Below are 23,139 nucleotides of genomic sequence, written 5' to 3'. Positions count from 1 at the left end.
TATTAATTTTTGCTTGTTTATTTGAAATATTGTACACAACATTATGACACTAAAACACTTTAAATGAAAAAAAAAATAAAATTATATAAACGATTAATAAGGAAGTACATTTTAGTAATTGTATTTACAAAATGTACCTCGAAATCCTCATATATAGATCCCGAACTTTTTTCAAATCTCTTTAATGCATAACTTTCTACTTTCTTCAATTGTTTAATCAAAAACTTGTCTACCTATAAAACAAATTATTTTAATATTTATTAACTCTATATAATAGTTTCATCTCTCGCACAATAAAAATCACATATTTAAATAAATTTAAATTTTAAATTTATATAAACATATAAAATTTTTACCTCTTTAAATTGTTCCTTAGAATACAAATGATTTATAAGAACTGTTAATGTTATAGCAGTACTAATTTTTCTAAAAGAAACAAATATAGTAGATATGTATAACATACATGCAAACTTTTGATTGGTATATATTTATGAAAAAAATATCATATTACTCAGGTTTTGTTTCTTCAAAATTAGTTAATATGTGCTTAAGTACTTCATCTTTATTTGCGTGTCTTGCAATAGCAAAAAGAAAACAGATACTGTAATTTTCATTGTCCAAACCAAAATCTAGCCTCATTTGATAATCTATTAAATTTAAATAATTTATAATAAAACCTGGATCATTAGGGCAAGCTAGAAATTTTAAAAATTCAGGTTTAGATTTGTCCATTCCCATCCGATATATTGTCGACCAAGTGAGGTTTTCATATTCAATAGGTTTTGAAAATAACATCAAACCTTTACAATATGTCCATTCCTTCCACCACGGCAAAATTGCATTTATAGTCATCAAGAGAACACGCCCATTTTGCAGCCTCTTGTCTTAAACGTTTTCTAAAATCATCTTCATTAGCAATTTCTTCGTATTTAAGTTCTTGAAGCACGCCACGTAAGATGCTCCGCATTCTTATCTATAGAAACGATAAAGAATATAAATTTTATATTTTATGATTAATAAAATATATATTTTAAATTATTATAAATAAAATTAAATAATAAAAATTAAATTAAATATAAAATAAAATTTATATTTTTGTTATTATGAGAAAAAATATTTTATGTAAGGGTAAGATGACAAAGTAGGTTAAAAATGGCTAATTTTTTAAATCTAAAGAATGATTATAAAATGTGGTTTAATGTGGAAATTAATAAAAGTTGTTAAAAATAGTAAAAATTTGTTATCCAGTGAAAAATCACAGGTCGGGAAGACAGCTATTAGATATGTATAGACGTTTATAGACGTCTGAGAGACATTTAATACACGTTTTTTCGATCGGAATTACTCACTGGGTGTATAGTATGTTTTCCTTCTCTTCTTCTCTCTCCGTTATAGTTTAACTTTAATATATTAACGATAGTAGATAATATATTAAAAAATGTGGTAAAACTTAAGATTAAGGGCGATCTCACCGATTTCAATGACCTTGATAACATATTTCAAAATTATCGAAATTGGGAATGGCTCCCTTTTCTGCATAATTACCGAAGATTGTATTTGAATGTATGAACAAAATTACTTGTGCTTTTTGGGATTTGTAAGATGTCGTTCCAATTTACGACTGGCTGTTTCTTTGCATTTATAGTCATCAAGAGAACACGCCCATTTTGCAGCCTCTTGTCTTAAACGTTTTCTAAAATCATCTTCATTAGCAATTTCTTCGTATTTAAGTTCTTGAAGCACGCCACGTAAGATGCTCCGCATTCTTATCTATAGAAACGATAAAGAATATAAATTTTATATTTTATGATTAATAAAATATATATTTTAAATTATTATAAATAAAATTAAATAATAAAAATTAAATTAAATATAAAATAAAATTTATATTTTTGTTATTATGAGTAAAAATATTTTATGTAGGACATAATTCTGAGTAACTTTTTCTTTTAATTTAATCGTCGCTCGTTGTTTACTACAAAGTTATGAACAATTAAATATAGTGACTGACTGATGCTTGGGACATAAAACTGCACACATTTTCGCATGAATTATCAACTTTTACATCAAAAAACGAAAAGAAAATGATAGAGAATTACATGAATTAAGTAGGTTTATATATTTCAGTCAGTATATATATATTATTCAGATATTTGATACATAGTTGCCATAATATTAATACAAGAAAAAGTTACTCAGAATTATGTCCTTGACAACATATATCGAGGTCATTGAAATCGGTGAGGTCGTCCTTAATCTTAAGTTTTACCACATAATTATAATAAATATTTTTATCTTTTGTATAAAACTATTATATAATATTGTTAAAAATATATATAAATACGTATTAACATACTTCCATTTACTCTCATTGCATCTTTTTTATAAAAATATTAATACAGTAAATAATGGCACAGAGTGTGTTGTTTGCAAATATTGTGTACGTAATATATAAATTGACAACAACTAATATCTACCTTAATCTTATTAGCTTTTTCTCCTGGAAGTGGAAAGACACTCGACATGTATTCCATAGCTTTGAACATAGGATACCATGCCACGTAATCTGTTTCTCGTACCAGATATTCTGTAATTTTCCAGAATATAGAGGAATCGAGTTGTTTTGTTATCATAAAGTGAAAAGCATCATTGATAATTTGAGCACGATTGAGAACGTGTATTTTCATGTAATTTTCAGAGGCTAGATAATTTGCAATTCTTTTCCAGTTCTCGATATCGTAATTGACTCGATAATATCCTGTAGACAACATATAAGTTTAAAAATGTAATCAAGATTCTCTGTGTCAATATTTATTTTTCGTAGAGTTTCAAAAAATACATGTAACAGGGCAAATATTGTATTTTACAAAGAGATATTGTTTGTGCCAATAAGAAATTATTCATATATTTTGTTAATAAACAAATATTTTTATATATAATTAAAGAAATTAAATTGTTAACAGTTTGATTATAACACAATTAATCGTCATATTATCGTATGATATATTGCGTAGAAATAATAAGTTAATTTACATATATGTATATGTGCTTAGATTTAAATATTTAACTTTACTTTAAAAAGTTACATTTTAAAAAAATTTAATTTTTTAAGTAAAATTAAAAAAAAATTTCCAATTTAATTTTCTTAGAATTAGATGAATTATCCACCCAGATGAATTATCTATTTATGAATTAATATATACACATATATAAATCACACACCGCGAAAATCTTATGTGATCAGAAAATATATTTAAATTTGTCACAAGAAAATGTTATCAGAATTATGTACGATTCTGTATGATTAAATATTTGCAAAAATCCATATATCTTGTTATTCATTACTATATATAAATGGTATTTATATTAATAACAAAATTATAATAAGACAATTCAAAATATATTTTTACAGTAAACTATTATATTTATATAATATGTAGGATACTTTAAATTTTATGAAATAATACAGACAAAAATATAAAATAATGTATATAAAACATCAATTATATAGAATACACAAAGAAATAATAAATAATAAATTTGCTAACATTTACCAATTTGTTGTAGATTGAATATCACCCAACCATCTTCTTTGGTATCTAAATAAAAGAAAGGCCTCGTTTCGTTTAGCAAATAAGGCAATGAAATGTCGTCAAAATTGAGATCTGTTTGTATAGTATAGGTCAGAAATATGCAATAATGATATGATGCATTATAATTTTCTATTAACAGTTCCATCTTGCCGTAAGGATGATTATAATCTCGTTTGACATTTAGAGTAGGATAATCGTTTTGCTTTGTCCATGAATCATTTATATGAATCATGTTTAATAATTCTGATTTGTATTTTTCCATTGTACTAAGACTTAGAATTGTGCCATCCATACTTTCATTTAAAGATCTCACCAAATTTTTGTAATCTGGATCGCTAAATTCACAAAGTTTTTAAATTTTAACCTTACTAAATGTGTTTTGGAAAAATTATAAAATATATTAGAGATGGACACTATTATTTTTGAAGTAAACAGAATTGCGTAATATTTATATAATATAATATAAATAAATAAAATAAACAACATAAATTAAAATAATAATAATTGTGCATTGATTAAGCTCCCCGAATAAGCCGAAAATAAAAAAAATATTATTTGCAAAAAAACTGATGAAATTTGGAATAATAAAAATAAAGGCAATAAGAAAAAAAATTTTCTTTTAATTAATTTCTTTCATATATACGCGCGAATATTATCAATTGTGGAAAAAACAAAAAGCATTATAAGTATTATAAAAAATATAATATTTTATAAAACTTATACTTATTGTACAATGTTTAACATGTTTAGTTTTCGCACAGTTATTATTATACTCGTAGTATAGTATATACAATACTCACTTATTTATATATGTGCGGATAGCGCTCCAAAATATCTTTTCGGTAAGTATGTTTTTCAACATCCGCAACATAATAGATACTACATAAATATATATATTTAAACATAAATAAAAGAATGCATGTTTAAATACATCCATAACATACATATTTTATAATAAGGGTAATATATGTATGATTAAAATTTAATTATGTCTCTTCGTCATTAGTTTTTCCAATTTCTTTATAATATTTATGTTCATAAAACGGGCAATTCTTATTTATATTGTCATACCTTTAATGCAACCGGGAAACTCAAAAGAATCGTTGAACGGAAAAGTATCATAATTAGTGTCGAAATCAAGAGATTCGTGATGAAATTGTATCACAAACAAATCCATTATCCGTAATTCTGGGAAAACCTATAGAAAAAGTTTTGCAGTAATCCATTAATATCAATATGGAATCGTAAAAAATATTCATATTAGTAATATGCACTAGATGCTACTTTCTACAATTAAAAAAATATTATTGCTTATATTTTTATGTTCTTAAAAAATATAATAATTATGTTTCTTTAGCATAATGTGTAATATAACTTTTTTATTTAAGATACTTTTGAAATTATTTTAAAATTATACACACATATACACAGTATCTACTGTAAGGATTAATTTCGTAGATACGTATTAATTTTTAAGTAATAATGTATTTTAATTGAAATTTTATAATAATACTTAAAATTTTCTAATAAGATTAGCATAGCAACTTTAACAAAATAAATAATGAAAATATAAGGAAACATTTGATATTATCTTGATGTGTATGTATGGCATATTTACTTGTAAAATTAATCTTTCTAGAAAAAGATTTTTTTTTTAAGAAACGTCAAAATTTTTATAAAAGAAATGATGTATATAAAAGTTTCTATTTTATATAAAAAATATAAAATTATATAAACCGCATGCAAAATATATATCTTAGAATATTGCTTTGCTTGCGAATGGAAAGAGAAATGAATAGCGTTAAAAATATTTTAAAATAACCTTATGGACGGTATATGTTCCAAAGAATCTAATAAAACAATCGTTAAACCAAAATGATTTGTATGATGTCCGAACTAACTCATAAATATTGTAAAACCATTCCTGTAACACTTTAAATCCTATTATGCGGGCTACATCGACTTTACGCGCAGCAGAATCTAACTTTTCATCATAGATAATATCTTCCTCTCTGAAAATGATAAAAAATTTTAAGAATATTTATTTATGTATTAAAAATTTACATTTTAGTGATTATATATATTAATATATTAGTACATTAATGACAGATATATTAATACATATACTCAGTATCCAGAATATTAAATTTGTGCGTAATAATATTGGTACATAAATGTAATATTAAAACCTAGATTCGCTTAAATAATGATATACTTAGTTGATTGTAGATTGTAAAGACGGGAATGCCTTTTTATTATGTGACATAAGTAAATGATATAATATAAACTAGAATACGTAATATAAATATACGTTGTGCTTACAAATCAACTGAAGTATGATGTATCACATATTTATGTTATATATACATATATATTATATCAAATATTAATATGTCATTAATATATTATTATGTTTATATATGTTTACAAAAATTAATATATTCAATACATATTATATACATTTTGAAAAACACTATATTAATATACATATCTAGAGATATAAATCAATGGTTTATTTATTTATAATGTATTGTATTTTTATGTTTGGTTATTATTTATTTGATAAAATTAAATTAAAATTTTTTTCAACATCTTGTCTTAAGTAAATCGGATGGAGAAAGAATAGAAAATAAAAATATGTTCCGTTTCGTTATGATATATAGAACATTTTTAATAACTTGATGTTTGCTTTTCATTATATGTGATATGTATACGTGCGTACGTGCGTGCGTGCGTGCGTGCGTTTCTTTTGTGTGTGTTTATATATGTTTGCAATGATAAAATGGAAATTTCAGTTATATAAAAGTGTATATAAACAAGTATATAGAAATATATAAATAATGTAAGAAAGAGAAAGAGAGAGAGGATTATGTCATATAATTTATTATAAATTAAAGAATGCCAATCTCTATTACAAGTTTTAGATAACTTATAAAATTATTAATAACATATAAAATATTAATAATACATATAACAGCAACTTAATAATATTTATATATATATACATATATTGAGATTTCGAGCACTCAGGCACGGCAAAATAGTAGATATCTTCATGGTAACATATTGATCGATCACTTTGACAACTAAAGTTGAAACATATCGCAAATTTATACTTAAATCATTTTTGAGATGCCTTTAGTTATTGCATCCATTATTTGTAAAAAGAATGTAATGCAATGCATAGAGAAGCGGGAAAACATATAATGACAATGTTATTGTATATATATATTTATACGACAATCATAATATCATACAAAAAGCGCTCCATTCATAGAAGCACTTTTTTCACTTGTCATTTCGCCGTGCCTGAGCGCGCAAAATTTCAGCTCTGTCATTCGTAAAATATAATCACTTCCCGTTTAAAAACTATTATAACTCCGACATTTTTGGATTTTCGTCTTGAAATATTCTAAGGAATCTGCTATTAAGAGGAGATACAGTAGTTTTAGAATACTATGCATATATTTACTGACATTAATATACGTTTTTATTAAGATATGCATTTAAATTACTAAATGCTAAAAGTAAAAACTTACTGTTTTATTATAATTATATTTGTTTTTAATTAAACAAATTCACAGATAAAATGAGCATATATATTTTAATATTGTAATTTAGAATATTAATAATTATTTTATAAATAAATTAATATATTTTTTTACTATGTGCTTACCTGTAAAGAACTAATCCCAAATTTACCATACCTTTGTCTTGGAACTTTGGAATCGCAACATGATCTAATTTTGAAATTACCCTTAGTTTCCATTCGCTTTCCAAGGACAATGTGATACGTTCGATAGCTCTCTGTGCAAATACCATGTGCATTGCGGAACAATTTCTATACCACACATTTGTATTCATATTTTTAGTAGAGTTGCGATAGAAATTAGTCACCATCCCTGCTATGAGATAAGTGGGCAATACAGGTGTGGTTTCGAAGTGTGTGAGCGCCATGTCTGCATTATTAATTTCCACTTTTTGTACCGCCATATTTGATAAAGCCGCGTAGTTGCGATGATGCCTTATACTAATGTTAAAGGTGGCTGGAAAAAATTCTCCCAAGGATGGAAAGACTTGTCGAGCCCCAAGTACATCGAAATGCGTTGGTATTAACCACCTATTATTATATATTTCAAGTACAAAAATTAGGTAACAATAAATTTTCAACTATTACAAAGAAATATTAGAAATTGGAGATACAGAGAATATACATATGCAAATGAGATTCGTAGGAATAGTGGATAGAAAATAATATTTTGACGTTTTTACTATTATTATGCTTCAATATAATGTCTTGTGTTACACTGAATAATATGAAATATATCTTTATACTATTCTGAAATAAATATAATTATTTTTAATGTTCTAAATTTAATGTAAGCGATCTTTTTAGAATTATAAAACATATTTCAGAAAATAAAAGTAATATTACAAAGAAAGCTTTTTATATTAACTAATACATCAAAATTATCATATAATATGTTAATATATCAATTATTTCATACATTTTTTTATGCATATTATGATAAAACTTATTATAATGGTTTAAGAGTTCTGTGTGATTTATATATATGTATATATCGTTTATACGCATGTACGAGGGTCATTATGCCTTATACTAATGTTAAAGGTGGCTGGAAAAAATTCGCCCAAGGATGGAAAGACTTGTCGAGCCCCAAGTACATCGAAATGCGTTGGTATTAACCACCTATTATTATATATTTCAAGTACAAAAATTAGGTAACAATAAATTTTCAACTATTACAAAGAAATATTAGAAATTGGAGATACAGAGAATATACATATGCAAATGAGATTCGTAGGAATAGTGGATAGAAAATAATATTTTGACGTTTTTACTATTATTATGCTTCAATATAATGTCTTGTGTTACACTGAATAATATGAAATATATCTTTATACTATTCTGAAATAAATATAATTATTTTTAATGTTCTAAATTTAATGTAAGCGATCTTTTTAGAATTATAAAACATATTTCAGAAAATAAAAGTAATATTACAAAGAAAGCTTTTTATATTAACTAATACATCAAAATTATCATATAATATGTTAATATATCAATTATTTCATACATTTTTTTATGCATATTATGATAAAACTTATTATAATAGTTTAAGAGTACTGATTTATATATATGTATATATCGTTTATACGCATGTACGAGGGTCATTTCATAAGTAAGGCACAATGTGGTAATGCCGCGGACTGGATAATGCAACCCCAATGAAATTTTTGGACAGTGTAGCGGAGATCTTAAGGAAGATACGTGGCTTAAAAACTTCCATAGTACGTGTTCATTGTAAATTGACAAATGTTAAAAATGGATTCTGCAAAGATCTCAAGTATGACGCATAAAGATCAACGATCGTACATCAAGATTAAAACTTTACGTGGCCAAAAATCCAACAGACATTCACAGTGTTTTGCATGAAGTTTGTAGCAAAGTTGCATTGTCCAGGCGAGTCTGTTCTCTGTTTCTGTGCAGCAGTCAAGCAATAAGAGACTGATCGGGTCGAAATTTTTCTGTTCTGCAAATCGTTTTTCTAAATACCGAAATACTGTTTGATTACCACAAACTTCACGCAAAGCATTATAAATGTCCGTGGGATTTCTGATCACGTCAAGTTTCAATCTAATTTAATGATATATACATATATTTTTAGCATTTTAAGAGTTACTCACCATTCATCTTTTCGTTTATAAATAGTTGTTGACTTTGCATCATCATCACTTATAATACCATAATATTTCATTTTCAAAATGTAACGTCCCGGAAATATCAAATTTATAAAAAAAATGTCGACACTTTCATTTGTATCGTTATAGAAATATTTCACCGGATAAATAGTATTTTTTTTGTCATACTCGTGAAATTTCGGTTTATCAGTCACAATTATTTCCTTTATACATTTAATTTTTGAATACAATTGAAGATGTTGCGTTGGTACAAGAATTTGGATGCTAATATTGCATTTGCCATAAAAAATATTTTGTACAATATCTGGTTGGACAAGTTGGAAATGTACATCATAATGCTCTGGTGTTATGTTGTGAATGTTGTGTAAATATTTTTCATATTGTTCAATTTGGACGTCAGTAAGAAAAGCTTTTGCAGCGATAAATATTATACAGCTATTTAACAATAGTTTTAGAAATATCATGTTAATTTTTGCTTCAGGTATCTGCTGAAACATTCCATTGTTAGAAAGAGAATAAATATGGAAACTAAACTTAGCATAGAACTTTCTTCTTTGCCAAACTTATTTAATTGAGATAATATTTTCGATAAATATATTTCGATATATAAATTTTTATTTACGAAATAAAAACTTACATTTAATTATAACGAAAACTTAAATTATTAACTATTAATTTTAAAATTCAGTAAGACTTTTTAGCTTTGACTGAAAACCGCTTTGAATTTGCAACAAAAAAAATTGAAGCTATGTGATTCAATATATTGTTTTATAAGTTAATATTGTTTTATAAGCGTTTTGAAAGTTATACGTTGTATATTTTATTCCGTCTGTATCTGTCCTATATCAATCGATATAGTTCTCTTTATTTATTCTGTGTTGTATATATGTTCAGTTATTACTTATTTAATGAGATTAAATGTATTTAAACTTTATTTAATACATTTTCTCATAAATAAATCGAATCAATTTAATTATTTCTTTAATTAATTCTTTAATTATTCTTTTTTCCTTTTCTTCTATTTATCTTAGTATACAGCATGGTCCACCGAAAACAAAACAGGCGTATTTTTAAAATTTTTTAAGTTTTCTAATATTTTTCTACAATTTCCTATTTATATCTAATATTTGTTGTTCGTTGTTATTATACAGTTACTTTAAATTCAATGTAAATTTAAACACTATATATATATAGTAAACTTTAATTATAAAATGTATACCACCGAATAAATAGTGGTGTCATATTTTTAATATATTATTAGCTAGTAAATAAACATCTTCATATTATATTTGGTATCTATGATGTAAAAAATAAATGTAACCTCTTAAATATATTCTGGTAATATCAATTTTTCTACTGATAGATAGTATCGCTGACGTAAAATAAATATAAATCTTAAAAATATTTTGCTTAAGCATTTTGCTTAACTTTATATTTTTGTAAGCCTAGATATTTAAACATGTACGAGAAAGAAAGAAAGAGAGAAAATAGAAGTTCCATTTCTAATAACTCACTTTATATATTGAGATATGTATACCACATTGTAGGTGTACGTTTCTTTGTAATAATTAATTGCAATCAATCGACGCACTATCACACTGTAATCTCTACGATTTTACCATTCCAAAAGATCATCAAAGACTAACAAAGATGTCCGATATACGACATTACAATAAATACGTATGTTATGTCAACAACTTCTAAGATGGTAAATATATATTTTTGGTCATACGTACAATAAACGTTATAAGATATTAGCACATAATAAAAATAAATTCGTATTTAAAATATAAATTCTAAGTAATTTATTTCAAAACGCACGCAAGCTGTTAAAAAAAAATATTTTACAGAGAGAGTTTAGTTTTTCTTACACACTTATACAAATAAACGGCATTTTTTTCATCGCTTTTTCTATTTCCATCAATTTTACCAACTTTATTAGATGATTCATGTACAGTCTGTTTTTTGAATTGCGGTATGATGATTTTTAACGGAGTTATGAGCAATCAAAGTCAAAATGCTCGTTTTTTATTTAATCCGCGATAACTTAGTAATAAAAAATCTCAGAAATATTTTTAAAAAATGGTTTGGTAGGGAAGACTTTAAGCTTTCACATTAGAAAGTCGTAAATTTTTGCAGATTTTTTTGGGGCACATGATCGGTTCACGAAATGGATAGAAGATTTCCCATTTTGTCCAGCTCGTAGTTTTCCACATGTAAAAATTATCAAATTCACAAAAACTCAAAAAAATAGTGACCTTTCAAAAATAGAGATTTCAAGCTTTGAAAATCTTTTTTTTGGATTTAAATTTCATTCATCTTTAACAAAGTTACAGTTAGTTACAGTCTGAATTTTGCCTATTTTTTAAGAAAAATTAAGTGTTCCTCTAATTTTTGTGAGAAGTTTATATTCGTACAGTTAAAAAAATAGCAATTTTATTATTAATAGAACTGTATATAATTATAATAATTATAATATAGCTTTAAACAAAGAGACCAAATAATTAAAAAAAATCCATATTCTCTTACAAAACGGGCAGTCTTAGAAAGACCCGAATTAAGCAATTTTACAAAGAAAAAATATCCGTCTATTATTATTATAACTTGCATGTATATACATACATATATTTATTTATATATATATACATATATATGTATGCATTAATATATTTAAATATTAATTACATGCATAGAATATCGTTTTTGTATATATAAATATTAATATTAATGTTTTAGAATATTAAAGTTATAATATGTTATATATATATACATATTTATATGCATTATTAATCCATGCATTAATAAAATACATATTGAAAAAATTAAAGACAAATAAAATATACAATATAAATAAATAGATATCACATTTTCCACTGTATTAATCACGTCCAGCATATTTATATTCAACAGTGAAGTTTTGCTGTAATATTATAACCAATACTTTTTTGTTTTTTGTTTATAAGTAACAGTACGATTTAATTATTTCATGTTTGCAGAGAAATGAAAAATATATGTACGTGCTATAAAGTGTCTTTGTGAATGCAGAGGCATCGAGTAGTATTAATACGCCTAAATATACATATAATTAAAGCAATAAAAGAAATAATATATACTATATAAAAAAGTTATTCCTACGACACGTGGTATGTATACGTATGCAGAATTGCTATTTTCCATTATGTTAATCGATTATTAGAAAACTCTCAAAGTACTTTGCCTGTCTATCGATTTGGTCGCATCGAATTTTTATCTTGCTTTCGATTGTGTTATTTAATTGGTCCATAATTCTCAAAATTTGGTTTACCTAAAACATCATTTCATTACATTAATAATAAATAAGTAATCTAATCTCGCATTATAAGAATCCAACACGATCTAAATTCTTGCATAATTAAAGCAAGCTACTATTCATATAATGTAGAATAAATATAAAATATATATATATATATCTTTTCTGTTTTTTCTTATGATAGATTATTTAATCTCTCGTACTAATGACACAATCACAAAAATAATATATCGCTAATAATCTTCAGATTTTTAAAAATAATATTATTGTCACAGCTCTCTCTGAAAAGTTTTTATAAAGTATATCAATTTTCTCTATATTTAATTATTTATTACAAGTTATTAAAAAGATATAATTGTCTTTCAAAAATATGCTTTGATTATTGCGAAATATTTATGATATTTAAAAGAAATAATCTTCAGATTTTTAAAAATAATATTATTGTCACAGCTCTCTCTGAAAAGTTTTTATAAAGTATATCAATTTTCTCTATATTTAATTATTTATTACAAGTTATTAAAAAGATATAATTGTCTTTCAAAAATATGCTTTGATTATTGCGAAATATTAATGATATTTAAAAGATAATAAAGTTTTTAACTACTTCAATAACTAATTTTGTATTATTAAATGAGATAAAACAAATTTTTGAGAAAATATAATTAAATTTCTTCAGCTGCACGTATTTTATTTTTTTTTACAAATTGCTTGATAAATATTAATATAAAGCCATTATATTTATATGTAAACATCTAGAATCTAGAATATAATATCTTTATTGAAATTTATTAATATCTACCTTGATAACATCCACATTTTTCTCCGGTAATGGAAAGACACTCGATATGTATTCCAGAGCTTTGAGCATAGGATACCATGCCACATAATCTGTCTCTCGCTCTAGATAACTTACGAGATTCCAAAATATAGAAGAATTGAGTTGGCGTGCTAGCATGAAATGAAACGCGTCATCGATAAGTTGGGCACGATTTAAAACATGTATATTCATGTAATTTTCAAGATTTAAATAATTCGAAATTCTTCGCCAATTCTCATCATCATAGTTCACGCGATAATATCCTGTCAAACAATAAAGAAATTTTATCAATCATTATTCTATCAAATAAATTTATCATAATATTTTTTTTCATATATCTGTTCACACACATATTGTTATTTATATAAAAAATACATTAAGAATGTACTAAAAATTGACTATATCATAAAAAAATAACAAATATAAATTTAAAATATTAATTATAAAATTGTTACTCTGATAATTAAAATAGCATACAAAAAATTAAATTGTGCGAGATATTTTTTATATAATATAAAATAAAACCGTTTCTGGTTACAGTAAATAATAATCAAACTACTATACAATACAATTATTTATCTTTAACTGTATATATTTTTTTTCTAATATGTATATTTAAAAATTTACGCGGATAATTATTATTAAAATTTATATTGCTATACCTTTGATGTGATAAAGACTTTTAGATAAGTTGTTGAAATGTGATGTAAAAAGCCCCACATGGTCATCGTCCAAACGGAGGAAATCGTGTTGAACTTGGACAAGAAATAAATCTATCATTCGATAATCTGGGAATGTCTGGAAAAAAAATTTTTGTTATATTAATATAAAATCGCTGGGCATGCTTGCATTAGCAACATATTAGCACTAATAAAACATTAGAGTTACTATTTTCTACGTTTCTACGTAAAAAGAAGTTATTTTTCATCTTCAAAAACATTTAAAAATGAATAATGGTAAGATCTAAAATTATGTCTAATATAACTAACAAACTAAATATTTTCGAAATCATTGGCGACTGAGATTATATTATACACAGTTCTCTTTAATAATCTAATAAAATAAATCTAATAAAATTTTAAGAATAAATTTTACATTGTTACGGTATACATAGTGTAAATACTTAAAATAAATCTTTTTCAAAAAAAATTAAATTTTTTTTGTATAATAAATGTTTATAAGACAATGTTTTATAAAAGTTTATGTATTTTGTAAAAAATAGTTGATTTATGAAAAGCTTGCAATATATAATATGTATACTTAAATACTGTATTGTTTTCGAGTAAGTGAAATAGCGTTGGAAATAATTAAAAACAACCTTATTGGCAGCATATATTCCAAAGAATGTAGCAAAACCCTCGTTTAACCAATAAGGCAGCCAAAATGGTTTGATCACATTATAAAACCATTCCTTTATCATTTTAGGTCCTACTAATCGAGCTACTTGGAATTTGCGTGCAACAGGATCTGTCATATTATCATAAGTAATATCTGTTTCACTGAAACAAAAAATAAATCTCTGAAAATTAAATTTAAATGTTTCTTTATATTAAAAATCGTTTATTGTACATTTGTAGTGTTCAATAGTTTAATATATTAATAAAGAAAATTTTTTAAAAATCTAAAAATTAAATTTGCATAATTGTAACATTAAAATCTAAATTTGCTAATCTCGTAAATATACCTAATAATGTATTTATACATATATACATTATCAATATATTTATATATATGTATTTTTTTTTCTACAATAAAATTTAACTTTTTAAATGATAAGAATAAACTTAATTCTTATTAAGGTTGTCATTGTTTTCAACATTTCAAACCCTCAAAGATTCAAATAAAAGATATGCTATTTTTAAATATTACAATTTTGCAATATTATTTTATTTTATAATATTTATTTTATAAATAACATTTCTTTGTCTTTTTAATCACATGTACTCACCTATAAAGAATGATTCCTAAATGCACCATAATTTCTTTTTCGAAATTTGGAAATGCGACATGTTCCGCTTTCGAAATATTCGGGAAGCGTTTCCATTCGTTTTCCAAAAATAGCGTAATATTTCCAGCTACATCTGCTGCAAACATCAAGTGAGATGCGGTATAAAGTCTACACCACATACTGACATCTCCAGATGTACTATAAATACGGTATAAATCAGTCATAATAATTGTTGCGAGATAAGTGGACATTGCAGGAGTGATATCGAAGTATGTCCACATCATTTTGTGTTGACGATTTTCCATTCTTTGCACTGGCATATTTGACAGAACCATGTACTGATTATAATGCATTACAGAAATATTAAAGGTTGCTTTTAAATCAGGCTTGTCCCAGCCTGGAAACAATCGTCGAGCGCCAGTTGCACGGAAGATCGTAGCGGCCAGCCAACTATCATATTTTAAGAAAATAAATAAAAAAAAAAAAATTTCTTTGTTGTAATTATACATTGTACTGTTTAATAGACATTTATCATTTACTTACGTTATATTTTTATTATGCCCACCTACGCTGAAAATTTCGAGACCTCCGTCATTAGCTACAGAACCGGTATATTTTATATTTAGAGTGTAATTTCCTGGTGGTAATTTATCCTTAAAATAAATGTCAAGAATAGGCGTTTCAATATTCTGTGTGTATATCGGTTTATAAACTATATATTTATTCTCTTTATCAGATTCTTCTAGATTCGCATTTAGAAGCATACTACTAATGCACAGTTTTTCTGAATATAAGTTTATATGTTGCGTTTCATAAAGAATGTTAATGCTGATATTGGATTCGCCGTAGAAAATCTGTCCTTCAATAAATGGTATAAGCTTGATATCGTAATGCTTTGGTTTTATATAATTTAATAGCTTGGATGAAGCTTCATCGGGATAAAAAGCCGTCGCGGTCATAAATATTAATCCGCTACTTATTAATAGTTTCAAGAGTATCATGTCGATGTTGTATCATATATTCATGTATCTGCAGAAACTTTCTAGGAAAGAAATAAATAGAGAAATAAAATATATCTCGGATGTCTCTTTATACGTACTGTGATAGTATATAAACATTAAAATAAATACAAGAACATATTTGTTGACATATTTCTTTGATAGTCTGTCTGTGTTATTCCCTTAAAATGTGTATATATATACTAAACGAACAAATTCGCAGAATATATAACTAAAATAAAATCAAATTTTCAATTGTATTATTTATAAAACTGTGTTGAATATAATATAAGTCATGATTTTCAGATGTATCACGATCGAAACATATCAACACATATGGGCCGCGCGCCAATTGTTTCGAATTTATTACGGATTTCTTCTACAATTAAAATATCCCATCACATTTTTTAATTGATAATTAATAATGATTGCAATTTTTACAAGGATCAGCATTCTACCAGCCTTATTTTCATAAGAAGTTACGAAAAGATATAATCTTATAGACATGACATTATGTCTACCAGATCTCTCTAATTGAGATGATATATATTTTTCTGTATATTCTATCAATATGTGTAATGTTTTAAATTGGTTTAATTGTATAAGTAAGAATTAAATTGATTATTAATTATTTTTTATAAATATCTAATAGCGTTTCAACTTTGATGAAAAATTATATTAAATCTGTAACAATACAATTTCATTTATTTATTATGTGTTGTATTTATATTTGCCCGTCATTTGATAAAATTAAATTTTTTAATATATTATCTCATAATAGACGATTGAATACAGATCGAAAACAATTGTTCTATTTATATTTCTTATACATATACCTTATTTTTAATAACAAAATTTAATATTTGGTTTAGTTTTTGTTTTTCTTGATACATTTCTATTTATCTCAACTTTAAGATTACACTAGCAGTAATTATCTGTTATAAAATGCGAAGAACAAAATAGAATTTTAATATTAGTAATAATTAATAGATAATGATTAGATATTCCTAGTCTTGTATTTATATATTATCTGTTACGTAAAATATAATATTTTTAAATTTCAAAAGACCATTTTATTCGATTTTGAAGTTCTATGAGTCGAAAATTATTTCAGCATTATATTATCGTAAAATATTATAATACATATTTAAAATTATCTCTATATTAAAACTCAAAGATGACTTTAAGAAAATAAAACTATGTTTGTCGTACTTGTGTCTTGGAAATATTTAAATTCCATTTTATTGTATATTTAAATTTTGTTGTATTTGTAGATAAATATAAGTATACGCTCTATATTTCTAATAACTTACCCTATATATTAGGATAATGTATGTCGATTGGAAAAGTATACAACCGTTTATAAAAATTAACTGCAACAAATTAATGCTTTTTATTGCCACTAGCTATATGTAATGATGGAAATATATACTATTCACATATACATTATTATAACTATTATATATGTACCGTATCGAAAGATCATCAAAGACTAACGACACTTTCTACGTGTCATCGCAATAAATATAATCTTATGTCAACAAAACTTCTGAGTTCGTTATATATAATATATATATATATATATATATATAACATATTTTTTATTTATTGTTAGTCCATAAACGCAATCAAAAATTGTCCAATAACAAACTGACATTATTTACACAATTTAAAGCAATTTATCTCGAAAAACACGTAAACAGTCAAGAGAAGAGGAGACAGAAATATCTTATATTATTTTAATATTTATAGTTAAATGTTGGATAAAAAAGACCAGTGTAGGTGTGTAATAACAGTTAGAAGAATTTATTAATGTTTCTAATATAGTAATAAAAAATGAAATGCAATTGCATTTTCTTAAATGCTAAAATTTTTATAGATTATAGGTAGAAGTAAGTATTATAGTTGTTGAATAACACAATGTACATATATACTATATCTTAGCACATATCTTCTGAATGTTTAACACAATTAAATCTTTAATAAAATTATTAAGACCAACGTGTAGATATATCTATGCTTTTAAAAAACAAATAGCAAAGTTAGAAAATTAGTATAATAATCAGAAATATTTTTAGTCTAAAAAATAACACGCATTTAGAAATACTTCCAAACAAGTTTTACGTTGAAACAACCAAATTAAAATGTTAATTACAGAAATGTATTGAGAGATAGAAAGAGAATACTATATATAATATAAGGTTAAAGAATTAATATAATTTTTAAAAAATATATTAAAGATACTAAAAATAAATTAAAAATATTTTAAAAGTTAATATATTTAATATTTATGTATATAATATTATGCATTATTAATAAATACTAATAATAAATTATTCATACTACATATTATATACTTAATCATACATTATACAAATTACATATTATCACAAGAAGACAAATTATTTAAAGTAGATAAATACATTTATGAGTGCATGAATGGTATTCGACATATTTTCATTTAATTTTGTAAACCTTAAGAACTCTTATACTCTTTCGTTTACGTAATTAAATGCATAGTTCAACTGCTTTATGTTTATAAAATGATAAGAAAATTGGTGAGTTGTGTATCGTAAAACATACTTGCGAATGCATCGAACACTATTAACGCATCTAAATGTATACATAATTTGAAATAATTATGAAATAAAAAAATAATTTGCAAATATATGCACATCTTACACAATTGTTATTTTTTCTTATTATTTGGTTAGCTTAAAGCTCTGTAGATACTTCTTCTGGCTTTCAATTTCGGATTTACGTTTTTGTATTTTTTTATAAATTTTGCTTACATGTTGCGCCACATTTTCCCAAACTTTGCGTTCCTAAAACAGATTGTATGGATATTTATTATCAATAAATAATAAAATAAGGTAACAAATAAAGGCAAAAAATAAGGGGGTAATTTTAATAATATTAAAGTTTATCGCTTAAGCGTCTGGAAAGGGCATTATATATTGTGCGCATAAACTTCAATATACCATAAAAAAAACTTCTAAATTTATGTTTTTTATGTATGTCTTTTTTAAGTATAATCATAAATTTAATAATAAATTACACATAGCTTGCAGTTTTTTTGTCAATTAATAGGAATAAATCTATCTGTGACCAAACATATATAAATTTAATTTAATTTAATTTACAAAATATATATTACATTTTACGTAAATAGATTTACATGAAATACTTACCACGTTAAGTCCTAGCTTAGAATATACATGATTGATAATAATAGTTAATGTTGCAATCATGTTAAGTTTGCTATAGAAACAAAATAAAAAGTATACAGATAACAAACTTTTATCGTGATTAAGAATAGTATAAAAATATCACACAATTTTTACCTGGGCATTACACTGGCTTCTCCAAAATATAAAACATGATATAATATATATGAAAGCATAACCTTATTTTTTATATTTTTTGCAATAATAAAGGGGAAACTATCAATAAAACCTTTGGTTAATAATTCTAATGTTTTACTATTACTAAATTGTTGAAATGTAATTGCACTTGTTATTAGAGTCAGATATGTCTTGATAGTATTAGGTTCAGCGCAAGCCAATAATTTGAAAAGTCTGTTATCATAGGTTCTTTCCCATGTCTTGTATATATTTGACCAAGTGGAGTTTGACACGGCTAAACCATTACAGTAAGTCCATTCCCTCCACCATATCATAATACTATACAAAAATAAAATTCTGTTAGAAAAGTTTAACCTACAGTCTTGTATTTTTTGATGAAATAATTGATCTGAAACATCATATTACAATAGATACGAAAAACCGTAGCTAAAGAATATTGTGAATATATAAGAAAAATTACTGGTTTGGAAATAGCCAATTTTCTTTCAATATCTCGGAGGCTTTGTTTCTACAGTTGATTTCACCGAGAAGACATGCCCATTTTGCAGCCTCTTGTCTTAAAGATTTTCTAAAATCTTTCTCGTATTTCTTGATCGGGCCTGAATATTCGACAACTTCATCATATTCAAGTTTTTGAAGCAGTGTATTCAATATTTTGTTCATATTTTCCTAATAATCGTTAAACAATATAAAATATTCGTTTTTGTCACTATGCGTACTCTAAAAAACTGTTTACTTTTATATATTATCTATATGTTTGTATGTTGAATTATAGCAAATATGTTTCACATGCAACTTTCTAATATGTGACATCTTTATTAACTAGAAATTAATTAATAATTACTTTAATAGCATCAACTTCTGGACTGTTTACTTTTATATATTATCTATATGTTTGTATGTTGAATTATAGCAAATATGTTTCACATGCAACTTTCTAATATGTGACATCTTTATTAACTAGAAATTAATTAATAATTACCTTAATAGCATCAACTTCTGGATCCTGTAATTGAAAAACACTCGACATTTGTTCCAAAGCTTTGAACATAGGATACCATGCCACATAATCTTCCTCTTGATGTAAATATCTCGTGAGATTCCAGAATATAGAAGAATCGAGTTGGCGTGCTATCATTAAGTGAAACGCGTCATCGATAAGTTGAGCACGATTGAGAACATGTATGTTCATGAAATGCGGCGAATCTAGGTAATCCGAGATTAATTGCCAGTTTTTAGCATCGTAGTTGATCCTATAATATCCTGATAAACAACAATAAATTTTATCATTAGTTATTTTTTTAATAAATTTATTAACAATTTTTTTAAATATCTAAATATATACTTTTCTAAAGCGCATTAAAAATGTATTAAACATAGAATTAGCGTACCAAATGTAAAATAATTGTATTATTATAAAAATTATACATTAATAATTATTAATAATACAAAACTTTTTATGTTGTTATTATAATTGATTGTTTTGTGAAGATCTAAATTGCGCCAAAAATATTGTATTCATTCAAATTAATTCGTTACATAAATTAATTTTATTATTTGTAATATAAATAATGTCTATATTACATTCTAATATGCATTATTATGTGCGTATTTTCAAACATGCGTAACATAAAAATAAAGTATCTCAAAGAAATTTTGATTGCATTTGTAGTGAAAAATAGTTGCTATTTATTAATACTTACCAGTTTGTTTTACGTTGAATATTATCCATTCAGACTCGTTAAGCTCTTTATCAAAACTGCTAGTTGCAATATCCAAAATATACACACGCCTTCCAATATCTGACATATTTAACCAAATCTCAGGTAAGGTATCCTCAAAATTGATATTTGCTTGCGTAGTATACGTTAGAGGTATGCTCCAATTATTTGATGTATTGAGAATTTCTAGTGTTATATTTTTAAAACCACCAGGATTTCGTATCACCTTCAAGACGGGATAATGCCTTTGCTTGATCCAAGGATCCATTTGTTTTGTTATATTAAATCCTTCAAATGGAAAGTATGGTATTTTATCGAAGCCAGTTTGCATAGCTGTCCAAAAATCGTTAGAAGCGCCCCACTTATATGTACTAAAATTGCAAATTTTAATATTGTTGACAACATAAACAATGAGTAAACTATTGCATTAGAAAATATAAAATTATATTTTTATTTATATTTGCATATTATATATACATATAATATACAAGAGAAAGTTGCACTTTATTACATCTTAGATGACAATATGATAAAGATCGAAACACGAAATTTTTTCTCTTTTAATTAAAGTCACAAGAAATAAATAAACATGTAAATGTGATTAATGTAATCTAAACACATGTTGTAATTAAAATCAAATAAAAAAAAAAAAAACAAGAAAATTATAGCTTTTGCTTTATAGAGCGAAAATAAAAAATTGAATATTAAAAGAGAAGAAAAAAAATGAGAAGAAAACATAAAATGCGCAAAAGACTTAAAGGCATTTGTGCCTTAAGTTGTGAAATAGAAAAGTTTGAGCTTTCCTAGAAATTTGCTTTCTTAGATAAAATAAAAAATAAAAAGAGTAAAACAACCAGAGTGTCAATCAGATAAAGAACAATGAAGCAATGAAGATATTAAAGTAGATACATTCGATGCAGAATGTATTTTTTGTTTGTCATACACACATATACATATAGCTTACCGTTTACGAAATAACACAATAACTAAAATTTTTTATAGAACTATTATTGTATATATATTTTACATGTTTAATTCAATCGTATGTAACTATTATATTATAGTATATTACTTACTTGTCATATATATATGTACGGATACCTTTCCAAAATGCTTCTTTGCCAACTGTGTGTTGCAACATATGCAATATAACGGATGCTATAACAATACACGTAATTACATATTACAATGCCTGTATTTAATTGTTAACATAGCTAATAGAAAATGATTTGTTATATATATAAACATAAAATTACATATATATATTTAAGTATATAGTTTTATTATTAATTTTACCTATTCTTTCACGACATTCAATTTTATATTTAAGAATTTACTTGCATGGCAATTTTAATTAAATTTACTATACCTCTGATGTAATAAGGAATTTCAAAAGAACTGTTGATTTGTGAACTAAGAGGCCACATACTGTACTCAGCGTCTAAATGCAGACAATCTTGTTGAATTTGAACCATGAATAAATCCATTATTCGAGAATCTGAGATAGTCTAACAAACAAAATTTTAACGTAATTATTTCAATATAATAATACAAATTGCGAAAGAACTGTTTGCAAATTTGCATTGGCGCGTTGTTTTCTAATATTAAAACTACTTTTTTTAAAGCTTAAAAATATAGTAAGATATCTGTAAAATAAAAATGTGCGTTTCAACAATTATTATAT

The 23,139-nt window shown here is 24.8% G+C and overlaps 3 protein-coding genes across 4 annotated transcripts in view; all 3 read right to left on the bottom strand.

Annotated features, from left to right (window-relative positions):
* Nucleotides 1-9,419, bottom strand: part of LOC115240270 (aminopeptidase N-like) — a 98,123-nt gene extending 88,704 nt beyond the window's left edge. The window contains exons 1-12 of one of the 2 annotated variants that reach the window (XM_029815324.1): nt 9,303-9,419; nt 8,209-8,304; nt 7,270-7,617; nt 5,416-5,605; nt 4,665-4,791; nt 4,394-4,472; nt 3,555-3,928; nt 2,478-2,758; nt 1,580-1,770; nt 512-838; nt 357-426; nt 138-233 (exon numbers count right to left, since the gene is read on the bottom strand). In XM_029815324.1, coding sequence (XP_029671184.1) covers nt 138-233; nt 357-426; nt 512-838; nt 1,580-1,770; nt 2,478-2,758; nt 3,555-3,928; nt 4,394-4,472; nt 4,665-4,791; nt 5,416-5,605; nt 7,270-7,617; nt 8,209-8,304; nt 9,303-9,373 — 2,250 coding nt within the window. In that variant the 5' untranslated portion in view covers nt 9,374-9,419. The remainder of the gene's footprint in view (nt 1-137; nt 234-356; nt 427-511; nt 839-1,579; nt 1,771-2,477; nt 2,759-3,554; nt 3,929-4,393; nt 4,473-4,664; nt 4,792-5,415; nt 5,606-7,269; nt 7,618-8,208; nt 8,305-9,302) is intronic. The other variant, XM_029815323.1, reaches the window with a different exon arrangement.
* Nucleotides 9,420-12,498: 3,079 nt separating this feature from the next.
* Nucleotides 12,499-17,815, bottom strand: LOC115240313 (glutamyl aminopeptidase-like). The gene is made up of 7 exons (XM_029815385.1): nt 17,683-17,815; nt 15,915-16,413; nt 15,372-15,821; nt 14,742-14,922; nt 14,086-14,221; nt 13,406-13,686; nt 12,499-12,621 (listed from the first exon to the last, which is right to left on the bottom strand). Exons 2-7 carry the CDS (start codon nt 16,370-16,372, stop codon nt 12,499-12,501), a joined length of 1,629 nt encoding a protein of 542 aa, XP_029671245.1. The 5' UTR covers nt 16,373-16,413; nt 17,683-17,815.
* A 1,256-nt stretch (nt 17,816-19,071) lies between these two features.
* Nucleotides 19,072-23,139, bottom strand: part of LOC115240312 (aminopeptidase Ey-like) — a 12,277-nt gene continuing 8,209 nt past the window's right edge. The window contains exons 9-16 of the mRNA XM_029815384.1: nt 22,825-22,963; nt 22,532-22,613; nt 21,438-21,826; nt 20,717-20,997; nt 20,195-20,403; nt 19,714-20,052; nt 19,561-19,630; nt 19,072-19,194 (exon numbers count right to left, since the gene is read on the bottom strand). Of these exons, the coding sequence (XP_029671244.1) occupies nt 19,072-19,194; nt 19,561-19,630; nt 19,714-20,052; nt 20,195-20,403; nt 20,717-20,997; nt 21,438-21,826; nt 22,532-22,613; nt 22,825-22,963 (1,632 nt within the window). The remainder of the gene's footprint in view (nt 19,195-19,560; nt 19,631-19,713; nt 20,053-20,194; nt 20,404-20,716; nt 20,998-21,437; nt 21,827-22,531; nt 22,614-22,824; nt 22,964-23,139) is intronic.

This window comes from Formica exsecta, unplaced genomic scaffold (genome assembly GCF_003651465.1).
Source record: "Formica exsecta isolate Colony F162 unplaced genomic scaffold, ASM365146v1 scaffold423, whole genome shotgun sequence".
NCBI lineage: Eukaryota > Metazoa > Arthropoda > Insecta > Hymenoptera > Formicidae > Formica > Formica exsecta.
Note: the sequence above shows the minus strand (reverse complement) of the source record. Positions and strands in the feature narration are given on the sequence as shown.

Bases quoted from the DNA above. Each gene is read 5' to 3' on its own strand.
- LOC115240313 (XM_029815385.1), bottom strand. From the start codon at position 16,372: ATGATACTCTTGAAACTATTAATAAGTAGCGGATTAATATTTATGACC. The intron at 14,923-15,371 runs GTGAGTACATGT...TTTTTGTTTCAG, and splicing joins TTAGGAATCATTCTTTATAG to TGAAACAGATATTACTTATG. The intron at 12,622-13,405 runs GTAGATATTAAT...ATGATGTTTTAG, and splicing joins AAAATGTGGATGTTATCAAG to GTAAACCAAATTTTGAGAAT.